Genomic DNA, 18,370 nt, shown 5'->3' with positions numbered 1-18,370 from the left:
GAGCAAAGGTCAGAGGTGAGGTCACCATCTCTAAGTGTCCACAGCCCTTTTCACACAGCGTTCACTACATCAGGCCCAAACAGACGTGGTGGTGAAGCTGCTGCTCCTCTTTGCTGCTTCATCCAGACTGAACAGAGCAGCTCAGCCTGGTTCAGTGTTTCTTCCTGACAGCAAGTCAGTGATGCAGGAGCAGCTGAGTGACAGCAGCATGTTGGTTAGAGCTCTGGGCTCCAGGAGGACACAGATGGAGAGAATCACCAACTTCCAACACATTTCCTGATCTGGATGATCAACATGATTCATCCTAGCAAGAAGGAGGCTGATCAAACATTCAATAAATCATGTTGAAATTGATTTTATGTCTAAATACAACCCAGAGATCAACACAACCATCTGCTCACTCTATGAAGGTTATGACTGCGTCTCAAAATCAACTGAAAGTCAGTTAAATGTACAAAATATGCAATTAACACTGGGTCATTATTTTACTTGAAAAGAGTCACTACGTTGCCTTTTTCATTCCATTTCCTGTCCATATGGGACTCTCATCCAATGGCTGTTATGTAAACAGAACCTCATAAAATGGGTTATAATAATATTTCTATTTTCAGGACCCATCAGAAATTCCCACTTGAACCTGAACGTGAACCACAGTCTGGCCTCATGTCAGGGGAGAGCGAGAGCTCTTATGATCTTCACATTGACGTTGAATGTTCTGGACCATCCTCAGAGAGGTGAGCTCTAAGTTTAGACATGCATCTATTCTAAGTTTGTTTATAACCTATGCAGGGCCTTAAATATCCAAAACAGAAAATATAATGGAATATGTGCAATTAGAATTTAGAACTAAAATATTAATAAAGATAGAATTTCTTTTAACAAACCAACTTCAAAGTTACCTACAAGCTCATTACTGTTGATGTCTGAGATAGTTAAATCCAATCTAACAATAATTTTATCTATTAAATAAAACCCCTTTAATTTTCCTTAACCCAATAATTCAATTCTTTCTATTATGTAAAACTGTAGTCACACACTCCTACAAAAAGCGAGCCACTCTTTGGCTTGGGAGTGCAGGGCCAGAAGGGAAAGTAACAAATCTAAAGGGTCCTGGATTTAAATATAGACAATGTACAAAAAACAGAGGTTGACAGAGGGTTTATTAATGGGCTGGTGTGTTTTAGACAGTTTGCAAAACCAAGGATAGAAGACTGATCAGATCAACATACACAACCATCTCTGAGAGTAAATGAACAAATTTTGACATTAAAATGATGTTTCAGCAACAGCTAATCTTTTTCCTGCAAAAGTTGTCAATGAAGATCAGAGTTGATGTGCAAATGAAGGATGTTTCCTCTGCAGATGAAACAAATGATCATTTATCTCTTGTAAATATAGTTCTATATACTAAAGTATAATGCACTATACTTTAGTATATAGTAATGTTATAATTCAGTTGAAAAATATTAACATGATAATTTACTGTTTTTTTGTGCTTGAATATTTGATATGATCTTTAAAAGACAAGAAAATATTTTAATATATATCTTGTTAAATATTTAAATCAAAATTGACATGCAGCTGCAGAACAATGAGGTGATTCTGTTATAACTGTGTAAACTGAGTCAGTTCCACCATTTTTGAAAGGTCAGTTTAGATCTTTTTCACATGTTGCTATTTTCATGCAGTGCAGAGTGTGTTAAAGATCTGTTTTTTGAAACACTGCAGTAAAAGTTCAAAGGAACAGATTGTCATTCTGTGAAATGCTGACTTCCATAACCTTCACTTGCCTGTAAGAAATTGTTGAAATTATACAACAAACTCCCAACACACTTCCTGCTCTTTTCCGGGTGACACAAAAAAGCATCCATAATATCAAAGGATTAGTGGAAATTTTTTTGTTTATTTTTAAACATATTTGTAAACATGTAAAATATATGAAGGGAAGGACATATAAATAGCTACACTGATTATAGTTGTATGTATTTTGAAGTTTGTTTTAAAAAAATATTAGTGGGGACCTATCATCCAAAATATACAATTTGCCTGTTTCTGAACCTTCATTTAAGTCTGTACTGCACCTAAAAACAACTCAAATGCTTTTAATCACCATCCAATTGTTTTGGGGAATAAATTAATGTGTTTTGGTGTCTGGAAATTAAGCCATTTCAAACTCCTTCCAAATTTAATGTTACAAATCAACAGGCACTGCTTGGGCTAGTGAAGACCAGCCCAAGCAGGGTGGTCAGTTGATTCTACCACAGGATGTGCTGTGCAATGTCTGCAGTCTCAACAAGTGTTGTGTTGTTGACTTACCGTTGCCTTTTTTGTTTTATCATTTTTACTGTTTTGCATGACTTCACTGTAAAGCACTCTGGTTGTCATGTCCTCAACCTCCATTGCCTTGTTGGGGTCGACATTCAGATAAACTCCTCTCCAAACTGACCACACAGACAAGAGGGCTTATGTTGACTCTTTACTGAAGCCAGTTGGAGTAGGGTAAAACTGAGAAATTAACATACAAACTTTCAGAAATAATACACAGTAGAAAACAATACAGCACTTAAAAGTACAATAAATTTGCTCTGGAGAAAATATTAAGCTTAAGGCTATACAAGTTCTTATAAAAGAAATACTGCTTTCTTACAAATGGCTAAATTATTCTTAAAGAGAGAAGAGAAAGAAGCTTTACTCAATAGACTTGTGGTCCACAAAGACATAACACACAACAACACATAAAAGATAAATTTCAAAAATTATAATTAAAAAATATATATATCCATTGTAAAATTGAATATATACCAACAATGCTTTCAAACACCAAATGAATCGAAGTTGAAGTGTTACTGAGAGAAAACCATGCTTTGTTTTCTCCTGCCTTGTCTGCTTTTTATGACATCATCATAAACGGCAGACTCTTAAATGTAATACCTACATTCCGCCACTAGATGGCAACAACTGAACACTTCCAAAGTATAAATCTGTGAAATGTCAACAAACTGACATACAACAGCACACTGCTGTATGTCTATTTTTGTTATTTGTAATTTGCTTTAAAAAAAACTTCAGATTAACTTTGCTGCAGATAGTGTCAGCCAATAGCTTTAAAGGCATACAGACTGCTACCTGCAGGGAGCAGAGTCTCTGCAAACAGAATTTGTCAAAACTCTTCACCTGAGTGAAATAAATTTTTACCAATATTTAAGACATTTTTTTTTCTTAGAATGAAGAATGTCACAGCTGAAAATGAGTATACATACCAGAATGTGTCCTTTAAAAGCCATGTTTCAAAGGATCTTTGGTTTGAATTTAAACAAAAACAACCTCCAGCAGCAGAAAGGTGAGCCGTTTCTGAATACTACTGAATAAGTTTCTGAATAAGTGTGTAAAGCAAGTTAATTTCAGCATGTGATTGTGAACCTTGAGATCTTTTTCATAGATTGTTCTCGTACTGTGCAGGGTGTACTGGATGTTTTCTAGCATTGTATATGGAGAAAATTAGTGAAGATATTGATGAGATGATGCTCATAACCCATGGTCACTGTTCAAGTCAGTGCTATGTGGGCATTCATATTCCTCTTCTTATTAATTATCAAATTATTCATTAAATCTTATTGTATTCTGTTTATTTGATGCTTTGAACATTTAAAATGCCTTTTATTGCAATATATTTGGAGATTTAATATCTAACACATTTGTTTGAGTAAATAAATGCATTAGTAAATTCATTTACTAATACATTTATTAGTATTAATTTATTAATAAATCTATTTATTTATAAATTGTTCCTGCTTCTTTCAAAGAGTGGATCATCAATACTCTGATGATCCAGAGATCCAAGCTGCCTACAATGAAATGCAGTTGGACTCCATTTTTAAGGTCAGTAAATGTACAAAATCTACTGAATGTTTGTTCTACTTACAGTACATTCCATTCAAATTCATTTCAATTCAGAAATAATTTATTGAAACAAAATGTTGCAAGTTACATTGTTCAACATTCTTCGTACAGATGGTGATGGCTATTGGCAGGAAAGATCTCCTGTTAAGAAGTGTATTATATAGAATCTTAAGAAGCTTCCAACTAGAAAGATAGATGGGAGAATTTAAGAATAATCTGGAACACAACACTTAAAATTACAATTGATTCAGAAGCATGAAAAGAGATTTTGACTATGCCTTATATTTGTAGCGAGTATGGGAAGTTCTTGAAACTGTCCCAAATGTACATTAGTCACAGGGACTGGATTCCATTAGTTATGGGAGTGTAAAATATAGAGGCATTTTGGCATGCAGAATGTAGGAAAATTAGCTCTGCTGCAGGGCAAACACTTCCCTCGAGTCCAGTTCTGTGTCTCCTTGGACTCATACCCATCTGCCACCTGCCACAGAGAGATTATACAATTACTATTGATGTTGGCTAAGAACTGTAGCCTCTTCACTTGACTTCTAGAGACAGACACATGGGAGGTGGAGGCAAAGGGAGCAGCTACATCTCCTAATTTGACTGAAGACCAACTTGTAGAAGCAGAAGACCTCATAACTGGAGTGGAAAATAAAACATTTCAAGTTTGATGGGAAAGCTGTAGGTCAAAGGAGGGTGGGAACTCTGATTGGGTGGAGAAGAGAAAGTTAATAAGCTTGTTAATGAACTGAAATTGTCCAGAATCGATCCAGACTTCCACCTATCCAATTCGCCTTTACTTGAACACTGTGATCTTTTTAATCTCTGACCACACCTCTCTAAAATCATTCCTTTGTAGTTTGTTCTGTAGCTTCTGCCTGTACTTTTCCATGCTGCATCTAATCTTGACGTTGAGCTGCTTCTGCATGGATTTCAATAGTTCCCTGTCTTACTCCCTGAAAGCTCTCTTGTTATGGTTTCAGATCATTGCTGATCCATGGTTCGTTATTACAGAGGCCTCTCACTGTTCTGGTGGGAAATCTGTTGTCCACACAGAAGTTTATATTGTTGATCATATACACCGTCATGGCATTGATGTCCTATCATTATCAAAATTATTTTTCAATCACAATCTATTCTGTTCCAGCTGCTGGAGGACAACATTGTCACTTTTGTGAAAAATGAGCTGAAGAAGATCCAAGGTGTTCTCAGTCCAGTTTCCAAAATATCCAAAGAGAGTCAAATATGTGGATTGTCGAAAAATGAGAAGAAACAGCTGAGGAAGAACAGCAGAGAAGCATTGACGAAGATCACTCTGAACGTCTTGAGGATAATGAATCTGAATAATCTGGCTGACCATCTCCAATGCAGTAAGACTTCTACTCCTGAACACAAAAGACATTCATATATGAGAAAGAACAAAATCTCTTCAAATAAAATCTAAATAAAAATAAAATAATTGTCTCTAGGTTAAAGATACTGATTCTGTTTTTGTATTTTGTTTGTGTTTTTTTTATTAAGAACATTTTGCTACAATCTATGAGGATAACATTAAATCTGGTCTGAAGAAGAAGTTCCAGTGTGTGTTTGAGGGAATTGCTACAGCAGGAAGTCCAACCCCTCTAAATCAGATCTACACAGAGCTCTACATCACAGAGGGAGGGACTGGAGGAGTCAATGATGAACATGAGGTCAGACAGATTGAAACCACATCCAGAAAACCACACAGACCAGAAACAACAATCAGACAAGAAGACATCTTTAAAGTCCCACCTGGAAGAGATCAACCAATCAGAACAGTGATGACAAAGGGAGTGGCTGGCATTGGGAAAACDGTCTTAACACAGAAGTTCACTCTGGACTGGGCTGAAGACAAAGCCCACCAGAACATCCAMTTCATATTTCCATTCACYTTCAGAGAGCTGAATGTGCTGAGAGAGAAAAAGTTCAGCTTGGTGGGACTAATTCATCACTTCTTTACTGAAACCAAAGAAATCTGCAGCTTTGAACACTTCCAGGTTCTGTTCATCTTTGATGGCCTGGATGAGAGTAGACTTCTGCTGGACTTCCACAACAAGGAGATCCTGACTGATGCTACAGAGTCCAGCTCACTGGATGTTTTGCTGACAAACCTCATCAGGGGGAAACTGCTTCCCTCTGCTCTCCTCTGGATAACCACACGACCTGCAGCAGCCAATCAGATCCCTCCTCAGTGTGTTGGCATGGTAACAGAGGTCAGAGGGTTCAATGACCCACAGAAGGAGGAGTACTTCAGGAGGAGATTCAGAAATAAGAAGAAGGGCAGCAGGATCATCTCCCACATGAAGACATCACGAAGCCTCCACATCATGTGCCACATCCCAGTCTTCTGCTGGATCACTGCTACAGTTCTGGAAGATGTGTTAAAGGCTAGAGAGGGAAGAGAGCTTCCTAGCACCCTGACTGAAATGTACATTCATTTCCTGGTGGTTCAGACCAAAGTGAAGACAGTCAAGTATGATGAAGGAGCTGAAACAGATCCACACTGGAGTCCAGAGAGCAGGAAGATGATTGAGTCTCTGGGAAAACTGGCTTTTGATCAGCTGCAGAAAGGAAACCTGATCTTCTATGAATCAGACCTGACAGAGTGTGGCATCGATATCAGAGCAGCCTCAGTGTACTCAGGAGTGTTCACACAGATCTTTAGAGAGGAGAGAGGGCTGTACCAGGACAAGGTGTTCTGCTTCGTCCATCTGAGTGTTCAGGAGTTTCTGGCTGCTCTTCATCTCCATCTGACATTCATTAAGTCGGGGGTCAATCTAATGGAAGAAGCACAAACATCCTCAAAGAGGTATTCTTTTTTTCAAATACCAAAACTAAAATCGCTCCATCATAAAGCTGTTGACCAGGCCTTAGAGAGTCCAAATGGACACCTGGACTTGTTCCTCCGTTTCCTCCTGGGACTTTCACTGCAGACCAATCAGAGACTCCTACAAGGTCTGATTACACAGACAGGAAGTAGCTCACAGACCAATCASGAAACAGTTCAGTAYATCAAGRARMAGATCAGKGAGAATGTGTCTGCAGAGAAAGGCATCAATCTGTTCCACTGTCTGAATGAACTGAATGATCRTTCTCTAGTGGAGGAGATCCAACAGTCTCTGAGTTCAGGAAGTCTCTCCACAGATAAACTGTCTCCTGCTCAGTGGTCAGCTCTGGGTTTCATCTTGGTGTCGTCAGGAGAAAATCTGGATGTGTTTGACCTGAAGAAATACTCTGCTTCGGAGGAGGTTCTTCTGAAGCTGCTGCCAGTGGTTAAAGCCTCCAACAAAGCTCTGTAAATACTTTTCTTTTATACCATAATTTATATATATTTTGGATATCAAGCAAATCAAATATGCTTGGTCAAGTATTTATTCTGTGTTGTATTTGCTGTTGATAGAACTGATTATGTATATTTATTGTTTATTTATTATTGACTCTTTAGGTTGAGTGGATGTAACCTCTCAGAGAAAAGCTGTCAAGCTTTGTCCTCAGCTCTCAGGTCCCAGTCCTCTACTATCACAAAACTGGACTTGAGTAACAACATTCTGAATGATTCTGGAGTGCAACTTCTGTTACATGGACTGGAGAGTTCAAATCACAGCCTGAATATCCTTAGGTAATGATCAGGGGCATGGAAAAGAATTTTCCTTTCAAGCCAAATTCTGTTTTTTATATCTAACTCAAATCACATCCAATGGCATAAAATAATGAAGACAACACATAGTTTACAAACTAGTTCAATTCTAGACATAAGGAAACAGTTTATACCAAATTCTGTTAAAGGAAAATAGCATTCGTTCAACTTAGTAATGCATCACATCCACATACAATTATGTACTCCATTTCAAATCAGCCAGAATAATATAACATTCAGTTGATCATAAAAGACAAGAATGGTAAATATTCTGTAAGTCAGAAAAAGTGGCTGCTTGGAGTTGTAAATCTCTCATCCAGAGCAAGTTATTAAGGGGAATCAACTAGGTTTCCTTGGATGGAACATTTTTAATGTGTTTGAACAATTGAACTTGGCTGCATTACAAGACTTAAATCTGCCTATATAACTACATTTATCAGATTATTTGTTTGCAAAGTGTCTTTAGAGGATATTCATTGTGAACTGAGGATATGCAATACAAATGACTGAAGAGAATTGATTCAAAATAAATTAGAAAACATTTTTATACTCTGCTTCAGACTGAGTTGCTGTAACCTGTCAGAGAGAAGCTGTGAAGCTCTGTCTTCAGTTCTCAGCTCCCAGTCCTCCAGTCTCAGAGAACTGGATCTGAGTAACAACGACCTGCAGGATTCAGGAGTGAAGCTTCTCTCTGCTGGACTGGAGAGTCCAAACTGCAAAATAGAAATTCTCAGGTAAGCTACAGATTTTTTAAAATTCCTTTTCTAAATGCACCAGACATGGGAAAGTGGTTAGCAACTTGGTCCAAACTTTTGTACAGGACTCACGTTGAAAATGTCTCCAAAAGAAAAAAGCTGTATTGTACTGACAAGGATCAAATTTTGGAGCATCTTGTTAAGTAATTGGTTGTCCAGTATCAGTGGAGCTGGTTGAATTCTTTAAATACCTCAGTATAGAAATGGATAATTGACTCCTTCTCCCTGGATGTGGCCCTCATTTATGAAAAGGTTTATCAAAGTCTCCACCTGCTGAGAAAACTGGGAGTGTTTGATTCATAAAAATGCATTGTCATTGGTTTATAAGACATTTATTGAATTAATTCTCATATTTTAACATCTCCTAATACAGTCTGATTACAGTGAAACACAAAACAAAACATTTCTGCCAACAAAATTACTGGTTCAATTCCACACTTACTGCTGAGCTGTACAATACCTCTGTGGTCAGGAAACCTATTTGGATCACAGTGTACCATTCACTATGCCTTTATAGTGTTTCCAGCTTCTTCCTTCTAGCAGATGCTGTAAAGTAACTTCTGTCAGGAAAATTATTTCTAAACACAATTTGTCCCCTATAAAATGACCCTACTAAACAAGCTACATTTCCTTTATTGGGTTTTGTTATACAATGACTTTTATACTTTTGTCTTTTTTATTTTTACTTAGTTTCTTTGATACTTATTGTATGTTTGAAAACAAACATAGTAACATGAAGCCATGTGCATAAACATATTACACTCACTTTACAAAATTGTAGGGGCTGAATGTATCCATGTTTATAGAATGTGTTTATTATCAAAAAGACATTTTTCAAGATTTTCTGATTTATTAATCAGTTGCAATGGTTTCATAATTTTTATTATTTGGAAAAACTACTTAATAGAAATTTGATTCAACCTGAACCTTTTTTTAAAAAGTTATGAATTTTCTTTACTTTTAGCTTGTCAGGTTGTTTAATCACAGACGAAGGCTGTTCTCATCTGGCCTTTGCTCTGGCCATGAACCATTCTCATCTGAAAGAGTTGGACCTGAGCTACAATTGTCCAGGAGAGCTGGGAGTGAAACAGTTGTCGTTCGGACTGAATGATTCACAATGGAAACTAACCACTCTAAGGTATGGAGACAACTGATATAGAGAGTATTTAGTAGAAGAGAAAGCATAAAAGTAAGCTCTGTTTTATCTTTTTCTCTTTCTTTTCCTGGATATAAATATTTTTTGCGACTCAGAAGTTTCCACATGTGACCTGCCACAAGTGATAAAATCATAAATGATGATCTGAAACATTGTCACAAAAACAGAACAAATTTGAAAGTGGGCAAACAATTTTCTACACAACTGAATTACTTGTGGAAAAGAGCTATGTTCATTTTAAGGTCCCACCTGGATATTTACTTTTTTAAACCATCATCTGTCTCTATTTTGCGGTTCCACCACCTCTGCAACTGGAGGGATGAGCATCATAAGTGCTCTGTAAGTGACCTGTCTGTCTGACTGGCTCTCAGAGACCAGCAGCAGTTGCTTTTGGCTCAAGACTGAATGTTTACTTGGTGGTTCCTCATTTTTCATTTTGAACCAAGCTACTCTCTCAGGAAAATCTATCTTTTAGGTAGTTACCAGATGATCTTAGTCACATGTGCTGTCATATGTAATTTCAAGAAGTATTATCTAAATCTTTGTTTCTATATCTTTTTTTTCACTTTTAAATTATTTTTAAAATGTTAATTTTATCTTCTGTAGTTCTTTGTGGTTAAGTATCAAATAAAGTAGTTTTTTATCTTGTCATAAAATGTCTGTGCTTGCTGCTGAAAGAGACTGATGGTCTGACCCTCAACCTTTGCCTTTTCAGAGTGGACCCTGCTGGAGTCCAGTGGTTGGCACCATGTCTGAGGAAGTGTAAGTGTGTTTTTTATTTTATGAATAACAACAAAACAGCTTACATCCAACAATTTTCAAATTGTTTCACTCTTCAGGTGTCATAAATGTGTTAATTATCAGTAAGTGGGTTGTCTTTTTTCTCTTCATTAGATTCTTGTCAACTCACAATCGACTTAAACACAGTGAACAGAGAGCTCAGGTTGTCTGACAACAACAAGAAGGTCACACGTGTGAAGGATCGTCAGTCTTATCCTGATCATCCAGACAGATTTGATGTCCCTCAGCTGCTTTGTCAAACTGGTTTGACCGGTCGTTGTTACTGGGAGGTTGAGGTGAGAGGAGAAGTGGATATATCTGTGAGCTACAGAGGAATTAGAATTAGAGGATACAGTGATGCTTGTTGGTTTGGACGGAATCATCAGTCCTGGAGTTTGTTCTGCTCTGATAAGGGTTATTCTGTCTGGCACAATGCCAAAAAAACACCCATCCTCTTCTCCTCTTCCTCCTCCCCCTTCTCCACCTTCTATGTCTCCAACAGAGTAGCCGTATATGTGGACTGTCCTGCTGGGATTTTGTCTTTTTATAGAGTCTCATCTGACATGCTGATCCACATCCATACCTTCAACACCACATTCACTGAACCTGTTTATGCTGGATTCAGAATCTTTCCTGATTCCTCAGTCTTTCTATGTTAAGGTTTAAGAGTCTCTGAGGAAACAGACACATGGAAAATTAGAATTATTATTGGATGTAGATGTTCTGTTTATGTCTGTTACACACCAAATATTTTCTGCATCAGTGGTTGGGACTCAGAGCTGCACAGTGGCGCAGTTGGTAGAGCTGTTGCCTTGCAGCAAGAAGGTTCTGGGTTCGATTCCCGGCCTAGGGTCTTTCTGCATGGAGTCTCCATGTTCTCCCTGTGCATGCGTGGGTTTTCTCCGGGTACTCCGGTTTCCTCCCACAGTCCAAAAACATGACTGTCAGGTTAATTGGCCTCTCCAAATTGCCCCTAGGTATGAGTGTGTGTGTGCATCGTTGTGTGTCCTGTGTGTCTCTGTGTTGCCCTGCGACAGATTGGCGACCTGTCCAGGGTGAACCCYGCCTCTCGCCCGAAACGTTGGCTGGAGATGGGCACCAGCAACCCTCCTGACCCCACTGAGGGAAAAAGGGTGCAAGAAAATGGATGGATGGAAGGATGGTTGGGACTCTTTCAACATAACTTTAAACAAGAGGATTCAGTTGCACAATTTATTTATTCAAAATGATTGATCCTATTTTAATACACAGAAATTAATCTTGGACACCAACTTTCTCGCTCATACACATATTTTGAAAATGTTTCTGATTATAACATTTATTTAAATATATCACAACACAATTAATGTAGTGCAAAGATGTTTAATATTCTACATAGCAATATTGGAATAATATTGGAACAATGGGGGGTTTCTGGTTTGATTTCCACTCAATCTGCCTCTTATTGTATCCTTGGGAAAGACACTCCACCCACCTTGGCTGCTGCCTTTGCTCAGAAAGGCTGATGACACAAAATCTCTGGGGCTCAGTGAGTCTGTGACTGTGACTATAATCTAGTGTCTGACCTTCATCAGAGTGTGAATGTGTTCTTGAATGTCAGTCACTATGTTCAATCCTATTCAAGTCTGGTTTTGATTCTAAAAATATGTATCATTTTGTATCCCCGTAAAATGTCTAAAGAATTTCATTGATATGTATTGACCTGCAAAAACAAAGTAAGACAGATTAGTACCGTTAACTGGAGAAATAAAGTGGAAAAAAGGGAGAAAACACCCATTTTTGATGTACCCATATTAAAGAACAGACCTATTGAATAAGAATAAATAAATGATGTTGTCCTGCTTTGTTCTTTAAATGTATTATTAGCTTTTTCCATTGTTGTTTATATGATTTCTTGTTTGCAAATAGATTTCTCCCATTTTTTAATTATTTTAATATTACAATTCAGCTGTGATGAAAGTGCATAAATATACTTATGTAGACTGTAACCTTTGAAATGTTCAATAAAAATGAGCTAATCTCAATAAATAAAGCTAATGAGTTCATGTTGAAAAAATATAATTCACTTTTGCATCTATTTTTTATTATTATTTCTGGGGAAAATAATTTGAACAATCTGTAATTCTACAGAAAATTGACCATTTTATTGTAGACTGAGCTTCTTAAAACTTTCTAAAAAGAAGAACTTTGAGGGTTTTTTAACCCAACTGAACACACCTCATTTTAACAGCAGATTTCTTATATTGAGCTTAATGTGGGGTTCAGAGATTTTTGGCAACCTTTTGAGCATTGTTTTTTGAGTGAGACAGCATTCACCTCACAGGTCAACTTTTCAATCCATCAAAGCAGAGGATTCAATAATAGAGGATTCAGATCAAAAAGCTGCCCTGTAATTTAACAGACCTTCCTCCAGGTTTTACTGCTCTTATCCACTCAGTAAGCCACTGAGAGTACTCAGTCATTACAGGTCAGTATTACAGAATGTAACCTCATTTCTACCACCTCACAAGTTGATCTTCTCAGTCCTGCCACTCTAAATAATCCTAGATTATTTGTATTTCTTGGAGTTCTGATATAATGTTTTAAATGTGTATGTTTTATTCTTTTGCTTTGTTCTTGTGAGTGATATTGTTTTATGTGGACTTCAGAGACTACTGCAAGCAAATTGGGCCTCAGGAATAATAAAGTATTTGAATTCAATTCAAGTTTGTTCAGCTATGCTTCTCTCCTAAATGAAACAACTAAACTAACTGCTGTTACTGTTAATTTTCTACTATCTCTTCAACTTAGAAAAATTACTCTTGGTTAAGAACTCCTGGATCTTTTGCAGTTCTGCTCCCATGGTGCTGAGCCTGGCAGCACTAATCAGATACTCCCACAGCATCCTTTCTGATGAAGAGAACTTGTCCTTTTTATGGTAACGTCATGCATGCTCAGTATGTTTATTCAGGAGAATGGATTATTGCAAAGTTGGTGACTTGATACATCCGCACGAGTTTCCTAGAAGGTTTTTGTACATGACTCTACCTTCTAAATAGTTTGCAGATTTCTTAGTGTCCTATATATAAGTATCCAAAGTTTTTGAAAAAAATAACATTTCCTAGGTAACTCTAGACACATGTAATAAACATAAATGGTCATTAATTAAAAGGTGTGCACTTTATTTAATATGTTTTGTAAAGAGTAACTGGTGAATGTTTTGGGTAAAAGGTAGTTAGTTGTTTGAAATACAGATTGGTGAGAAAAAAACACTGCTTAAGATGCTTCCCCTTGTGAAAGACATTGTGTAAGTCAGATAAACTTATTGTTGGTTGATGGCCTCACCCAAGGTTAAATACAGAAATGTCTATGGGTGTATGCTGAGTGGTGAGACTGGTTAGAAGAGTTGGAGTTGGCAGTAGAGGAAAATAAATGATTAGAGAGTCAAATTGAGAATTATGTCTCCTCTGTTGGCAAGTTCAGTCAGGGTCTGTTCAGCTGGCTTTCTGTCTAGAATACAAACAGCTAAGGCTTGTAAAAGGGATCAGGGGATGTGAGCTTTTGTTTAGGGCAAGCTTTAAAACCTGTCAATACTGGACAAAATAAAATGAAATACCCATTATGGGATAAAAAACATTTCATATCTAGGTTCACTAAAAGGGAACCTAGATATTCCCTTTTGCTGATATCTAGGTTAATTTATTTCAAGTCGAGTTTATTTTTATAGCATATTTTAACAAGGTAGTTCAAAGTGCTTTACACCATAGGATATAATACAGTAACAAGTTATGAAACATCAAGAAACATTGCATTTTGTCAAATGCTATCATCAATATCATCAAACAAATATACATCAAATATAGATCAATGTTCCAGTTATTGTCAATCAAAAGCAACTCTAATCAGGTTTGTTTTTAACCCTTTTTTAAGGTTAAAACTTAAATAAAAGTTAAAAACTTAACCTTAAAGTCAGGTCAGTGGGATGACCTGAAAAACAGAAAGCCTTTGGAGAAACTCTTGCTGTTCCCATTGAAAAAGCTGCTTTGGAACATTGAACTTGCCATACACAACTAACTAAGACAAAGGTGCGGTGGTATTTTAATTTTTTTTTTTTAAATCTGGAATCACTTTAAATTTAAATATTGAGGCAAGGGGCACAAGATGGTTGTGCTAGATCTCTGGTGACAGCCTTATAATACGAAGATGCCATTGTCCTTCAGGCTGGAGCTTTCAATGTACGGTCACATATAGTAAATTAGTCTGAAATTATTTCAAAACAAACTAACCACATGATTTGCTCTCTGTAATGTTACTTCCATAAATTTGTTTAGTTTCTGTTAAATTACTAACAACCTTTAATAACACTTTTACTGTGTCATGATGTTTATTACATTTGTCTCATTTCAAATATATAAAGGTTATTTGTGTTAATGATATAACTATATTAAGTGGAAGAGGTTATGTTTTATTTTTAACTTATCTGAAGTACCTGGTTTTATATATGAAAATGACATGGGTTTACTACACTGACATCAAACAGTTCATGTTTGTACCACGTGAGAGAGACAAATCCCCACTAATAAAAAAATCCAGTTGGTTCCCACTTCCAGAACTTAACTTGGATCAGCAAAATAATGAAATAAAACTTTAGTTGTGTTCACACTGGGAGTCATGTGAAAGGTTCATATGTTCAGACATAATCACGTGATTTTTTTTCTTTGACTCACCAGTCAGACCAGTCTAACCAGCCAGAACACATATTGTTCACTGAGGCGAGAAGCAACTAGCAGCTCTAATCACCTCATCATTCCATCATGAACCATTTTATGTCAAGTTTTCATCATTTTTATTAATATTTAATCAAATTCACAATTAAATTCTATTTTCCATGTGTTTTTGGTGCTCAGAAAAACTCCAGGATGTCTATTTTTCATTTTGATATTAACTGACCTAACCTGCTACCCCTCCTACTGGTCCCGCCTCCATTGCAGGTGCTGCTCCAATTCATTTCAGGAACCAGTTAAACTCTGTCACAGCCAGTTAGGTCCAGACTTCAACTCGTTGGACCATATGAACAAACTGTAAGTTTGCTTTGTTTTATAATTGAACTTTGTCTTAACTATCTGTCCAGTTGGTTTCTGCTCTCTGATGTCTGGAAAACATGTTCACCTCTAGTTTCTGCACAAAGCTTAACAACTTCCTTCCTCTACTTTCTGTTTGTTCCTGAACAATTTTTTATTTTTTCAGGTGTTCAATTTGATTTAGCTTCAGTTTTTCTTATGATGAAAGTAGAATAAAAAATGTTATTTTCTTCATTCAACTACTCCCAGCAACTGAGATCTAAAATGTGTCTTGGTTTGTATTTTCAGGTTTAAAATTCTCTGAAAACTAGCCAGTAAAAATAACTCTGATGTTCTGTCCCACAATGATCCTCTGTTGTTTCATCTATCAGCTGAAATGGTTTCAAATGTTGAACTGAGTCAATGTAATGGATTGAAGCTTCCAGAGTGAATCAGTGAATGAAAACTTTGCTCCATGTCTCCATCTGGTGGACTGAAGGTAGAAGTGCAGCAGTTGGTGCAACTTCCTCTGCCTCTCTGCTGTCTGACTGCATCCAACTGACTCTGATATGAAGCAGAGAAGAAGAGCCAATCAGAGGAGGAGCAGCTGATCTGTTTCCAGCTCTAATGAAGTAAAGATGATCAGAGCTGATGAATGATGTGTTTCCTCTGCAGGTGAAGCTAGAAAGTGTGTGTGAGCTGAWGTGAATTCAGCAGCATGGATCAGTGTGAGGACAGAGAGGAGGGAGTCYCTCCCTCTAMAACCACTCTGTGTGGGGAAGATGAGAGCCRGAGCAAAGGTCAGAGGTGAGGTCACCATCTCTAAGTGTCCACAGCCCTTTTCACACAGCGTTCACTACATCAGGCYCAAACAGACGTGGTGRTGAAGCTGCTGCTCCTCTTTGCTGCTTCATCCAGACTGAACAGAGCAGCTCAGCCTGGTTCAGTGTTTCTTCCAGACAGCAAGTCAGTGATGCAGAAGCAGCTGAGTGACAGCAGCCTGTTGGTTAGAGCTCTGGGCTGCAGGAGGACACAGATGGAGAGAATCACCAACTACCAACACATTTCCAGCTTTTTTCCACCAGCTGGGAAGAATTTTAACAAAGCAATATGTAGTATGGGTATAGGGTATAAGCTACTAGACAGGATTTGATTGGCTCACTGTGTGAATCTGTCAACTCATGACAATATGAATTTAGTATGTGAACACAAAACTGTGAATTTTAAATTGATACTGTTGTTCCTCACTATTGAAATTTAACAAAGTGAGGCTACATCGGTTAAATTGTGTAGTGCATCATTTCTGCACAATTATTGTGGAACATTCTGTATTTGTAAACAAAATAGCAATTTTTACTTTATCCCCTTTCTCTGTTTAACAAGAACTTACATCAGCTTAACAGCAACACTAACAAATCATGTTTTTGCAGTTTTAATCATAGCTTAACAATAAGCCCTGTCCACTACAAAAATGTTCTGTTTTTTTAATATTTATATTATTATTAATATTTTTATTTTTTTCTTAGGATGGAGAAAGTTACACTTAAAAATGAGCATGAATCCAGGGACCTGTCCTTCAAAAGCCATGATTCAAAGGATATATGGTTTGAATTTAAATCAGATCAACCTCCACCACCAGAGAGGTAACAATAAGCCCTGTCCACTATAAAAATGTTCTGTTTTTTAAATATTTATATTATTATTAATATTTTTATTTTTTTCTTAGGATGGAGAAAGTTACACTTAAAAATGAGCATGAATCCAGGGACCTGTCCTTCAAAAGCCATGATTCAAAGGATATATGGTTTGATTTTAAATCAGATCAACCTCCACCACCAGACAGGTGAGCTGTATCTAACTGCTGCAACTATGAACACTGAGTCAGCCTGAAATGTTTTTATTCCAACCAAGTGGAAAGAATAGATGTTGTTGGAGGCATCCTGGATGCTTCTATATCATGTTTAACAGATCTGGTCTTGGTGATTTTGGGCCTCATTGATTAGTCACCATCATTAAACACTTTTCTCTTGTTAAAGTGAAATATTTGGCCGGGACTTATCTCACTCTGATTGGGTCACTGTTGCAGAGTATGTAGAGGAATGTTTATTTCAACTTATATGGAAACAACAATAAAATTATGATATAAATTAGATTTCATTCAGTAGTTTATTTTCCATGTAGTTTTATTTTGAGCTGTTTATATATATATGTGTGTGTGTGTGTGTGTGTGTAATCTTTCAGCACTATAGAATGTGATCTGATTCAGTCCGCCAAAATGTATCCATTCATGGACATTTATTATTTATTTGTGAGTGAAATGTGTGTGCGCATGTCTAAGTGGCTAGATCCTATGTGAGCAAAATTTTTGTTGTTTGTCTACAGAATGAGCCAGAAGAGATCAGAGATTCCCAGAGGTCAATCTGGCCACCAGTATCAAACACATCTGGACTCCATATTTATGGTCTGTACAACTACTTTTCCATGGGATCTTTTCATAGTCATCTCCATGTTGCATAGACTGACCAGAGGGCTGTCAGTCTGTGCAACAAGTAACAGTTATTGGGTTCCATGATTTTAGCCTGACATATTCATTTATTATTATGTTCCAGTTACTGAAGGACAACATTGTCACTTTTGTGACGAAAGAGCTGAAGAAGATCCAGAAGGTTTTGAGTCCAGATGACCCAGAATGGTCAGCGTGTGAAAGAGATGATGAGGAGTTGGAAGGTGAGAATGAAGAGCAGAGGAGAAGCAGCAGAGAGGCAGTGATGAAGATCACACTGAACTTCCTGAGGAGGATGAAGCAGGAGGGGCTGGTTGAACAACTCCAGAGAAGTAAGCGAGTCTCTACCAAGATTTAACCCTATAATTCAATCACTTATTTTATCAAGTATTGATGTCTGTAGAATAAGATATTAAATAGACCATCAATAACTGTGTATTTGTCTGTGTAATTTTCTTTTCACTCAGAGCATCTTACTGCAGTTGGTCAACATCAACTTAAATCCAGTCTAAAGAAGAAGTTCCAGTCTGTGTTTGAGGGAATCGCTAAAGCAGGAAGTCCAACCCTTCTGAACCA

General features: G+C 37.1%; 2 protein-coding genes across 2 annotated transcripts in view; both read left to right on the top strand.

Moving 5' to 3' along the window:
• Positions 1 to 10,911, top strand: part of LOC103477175 (uncharacterized) — a 26,649-nt gene extending 15,738 nt beyond the window's left edge. Inside the window, exons 9-19 of the mRNA XM_017308822.1 lie at positions 74 to 210; positions 612 to 734; positions 3,224 to 3,340; positions 3,804 to 3,879; positions 5,051 to 5,273; positions 5,425 to 7,219; positions 7,370 to 7,543; positions 8,122 to 8,295; positions 9,281 to 9,454; positions 10,188 to 10,234; positions 10,367 to 10,911. Coding sequence (XP_017164311.1) covers positions 74 to 210; positions 612 to 734; positions 3,224 to 3,340; positions 3,804 to 3,879; positions 5,051 to 5,273; positions 5,425 to 7,219; positions 7,370 to 7,543; positions 8,122 to 8,295; positions 9,281 to 9,454; positions 10,188 to 10,234; positions 10,367 to 10,911 — 3,585 coding nt within the window. The remainder of the gene's footprint in view (positions 1 to 73; positions 211 to 611; positions 735 to 3,223; positions 3,341 to 3,803; positions 3,880 to 5,050; positions 5,274 to 5,424; positions 7,220 to 7,369; positions 7,544 to 8,121; positions 8,296 to 9,280; positions 9,455 to 10,187; positions 10,235 to 10,366) is intronic.
• Positions 10,912 to 16,009: 5,098 nt separating this feature from the next.
• LOC108166928 (tripartite motif-containing protein 16-like) overlaps positions 16,010 to 18,370 on the top strand; it is a 7,988-nt gene continuing 5,627 nt past the window's right edge. Inside the window, exons 1-3 of the mRNA XM_017308821.1 lie at positions 16,010 to 16,098; positions 16,210 to 16,297; positions 17,901 to 18,126. Of these exons, the coding sequence (XP_017164310.1) occupies positions 16,010 to 16,098; positions 16,210 to 16,297; positions 17,901 to 18,126 (403 nt within the window). The remainder of the gene's footprint in view (positions 16,099 to 16,209; positions 16,298 to 17,900; positions 18,127 to 18,370) is intronic.

This window comes from Poecilia reticulata, linkage group LG15 (assembly GCF_000633615.1).
Source record: "Poecilia reticulata strain Guanapo linkage group LG15, Guppy_female_1.0+MT, whole genome shotgun sequence".
NCBI classification, from domain to species: domain Eukaryota; kingdom Metazoa; phylum Chordata; class Actinopteri; order Cyprinodontiformes; family Poeciliidae; genus Poecilia; species Poecilia reticulata.
The sequence above is the reverse complement of the archived record's forward strand: the minus strand, read 5'-3'. Positions and strand labels throughout refer to the sequence as shown.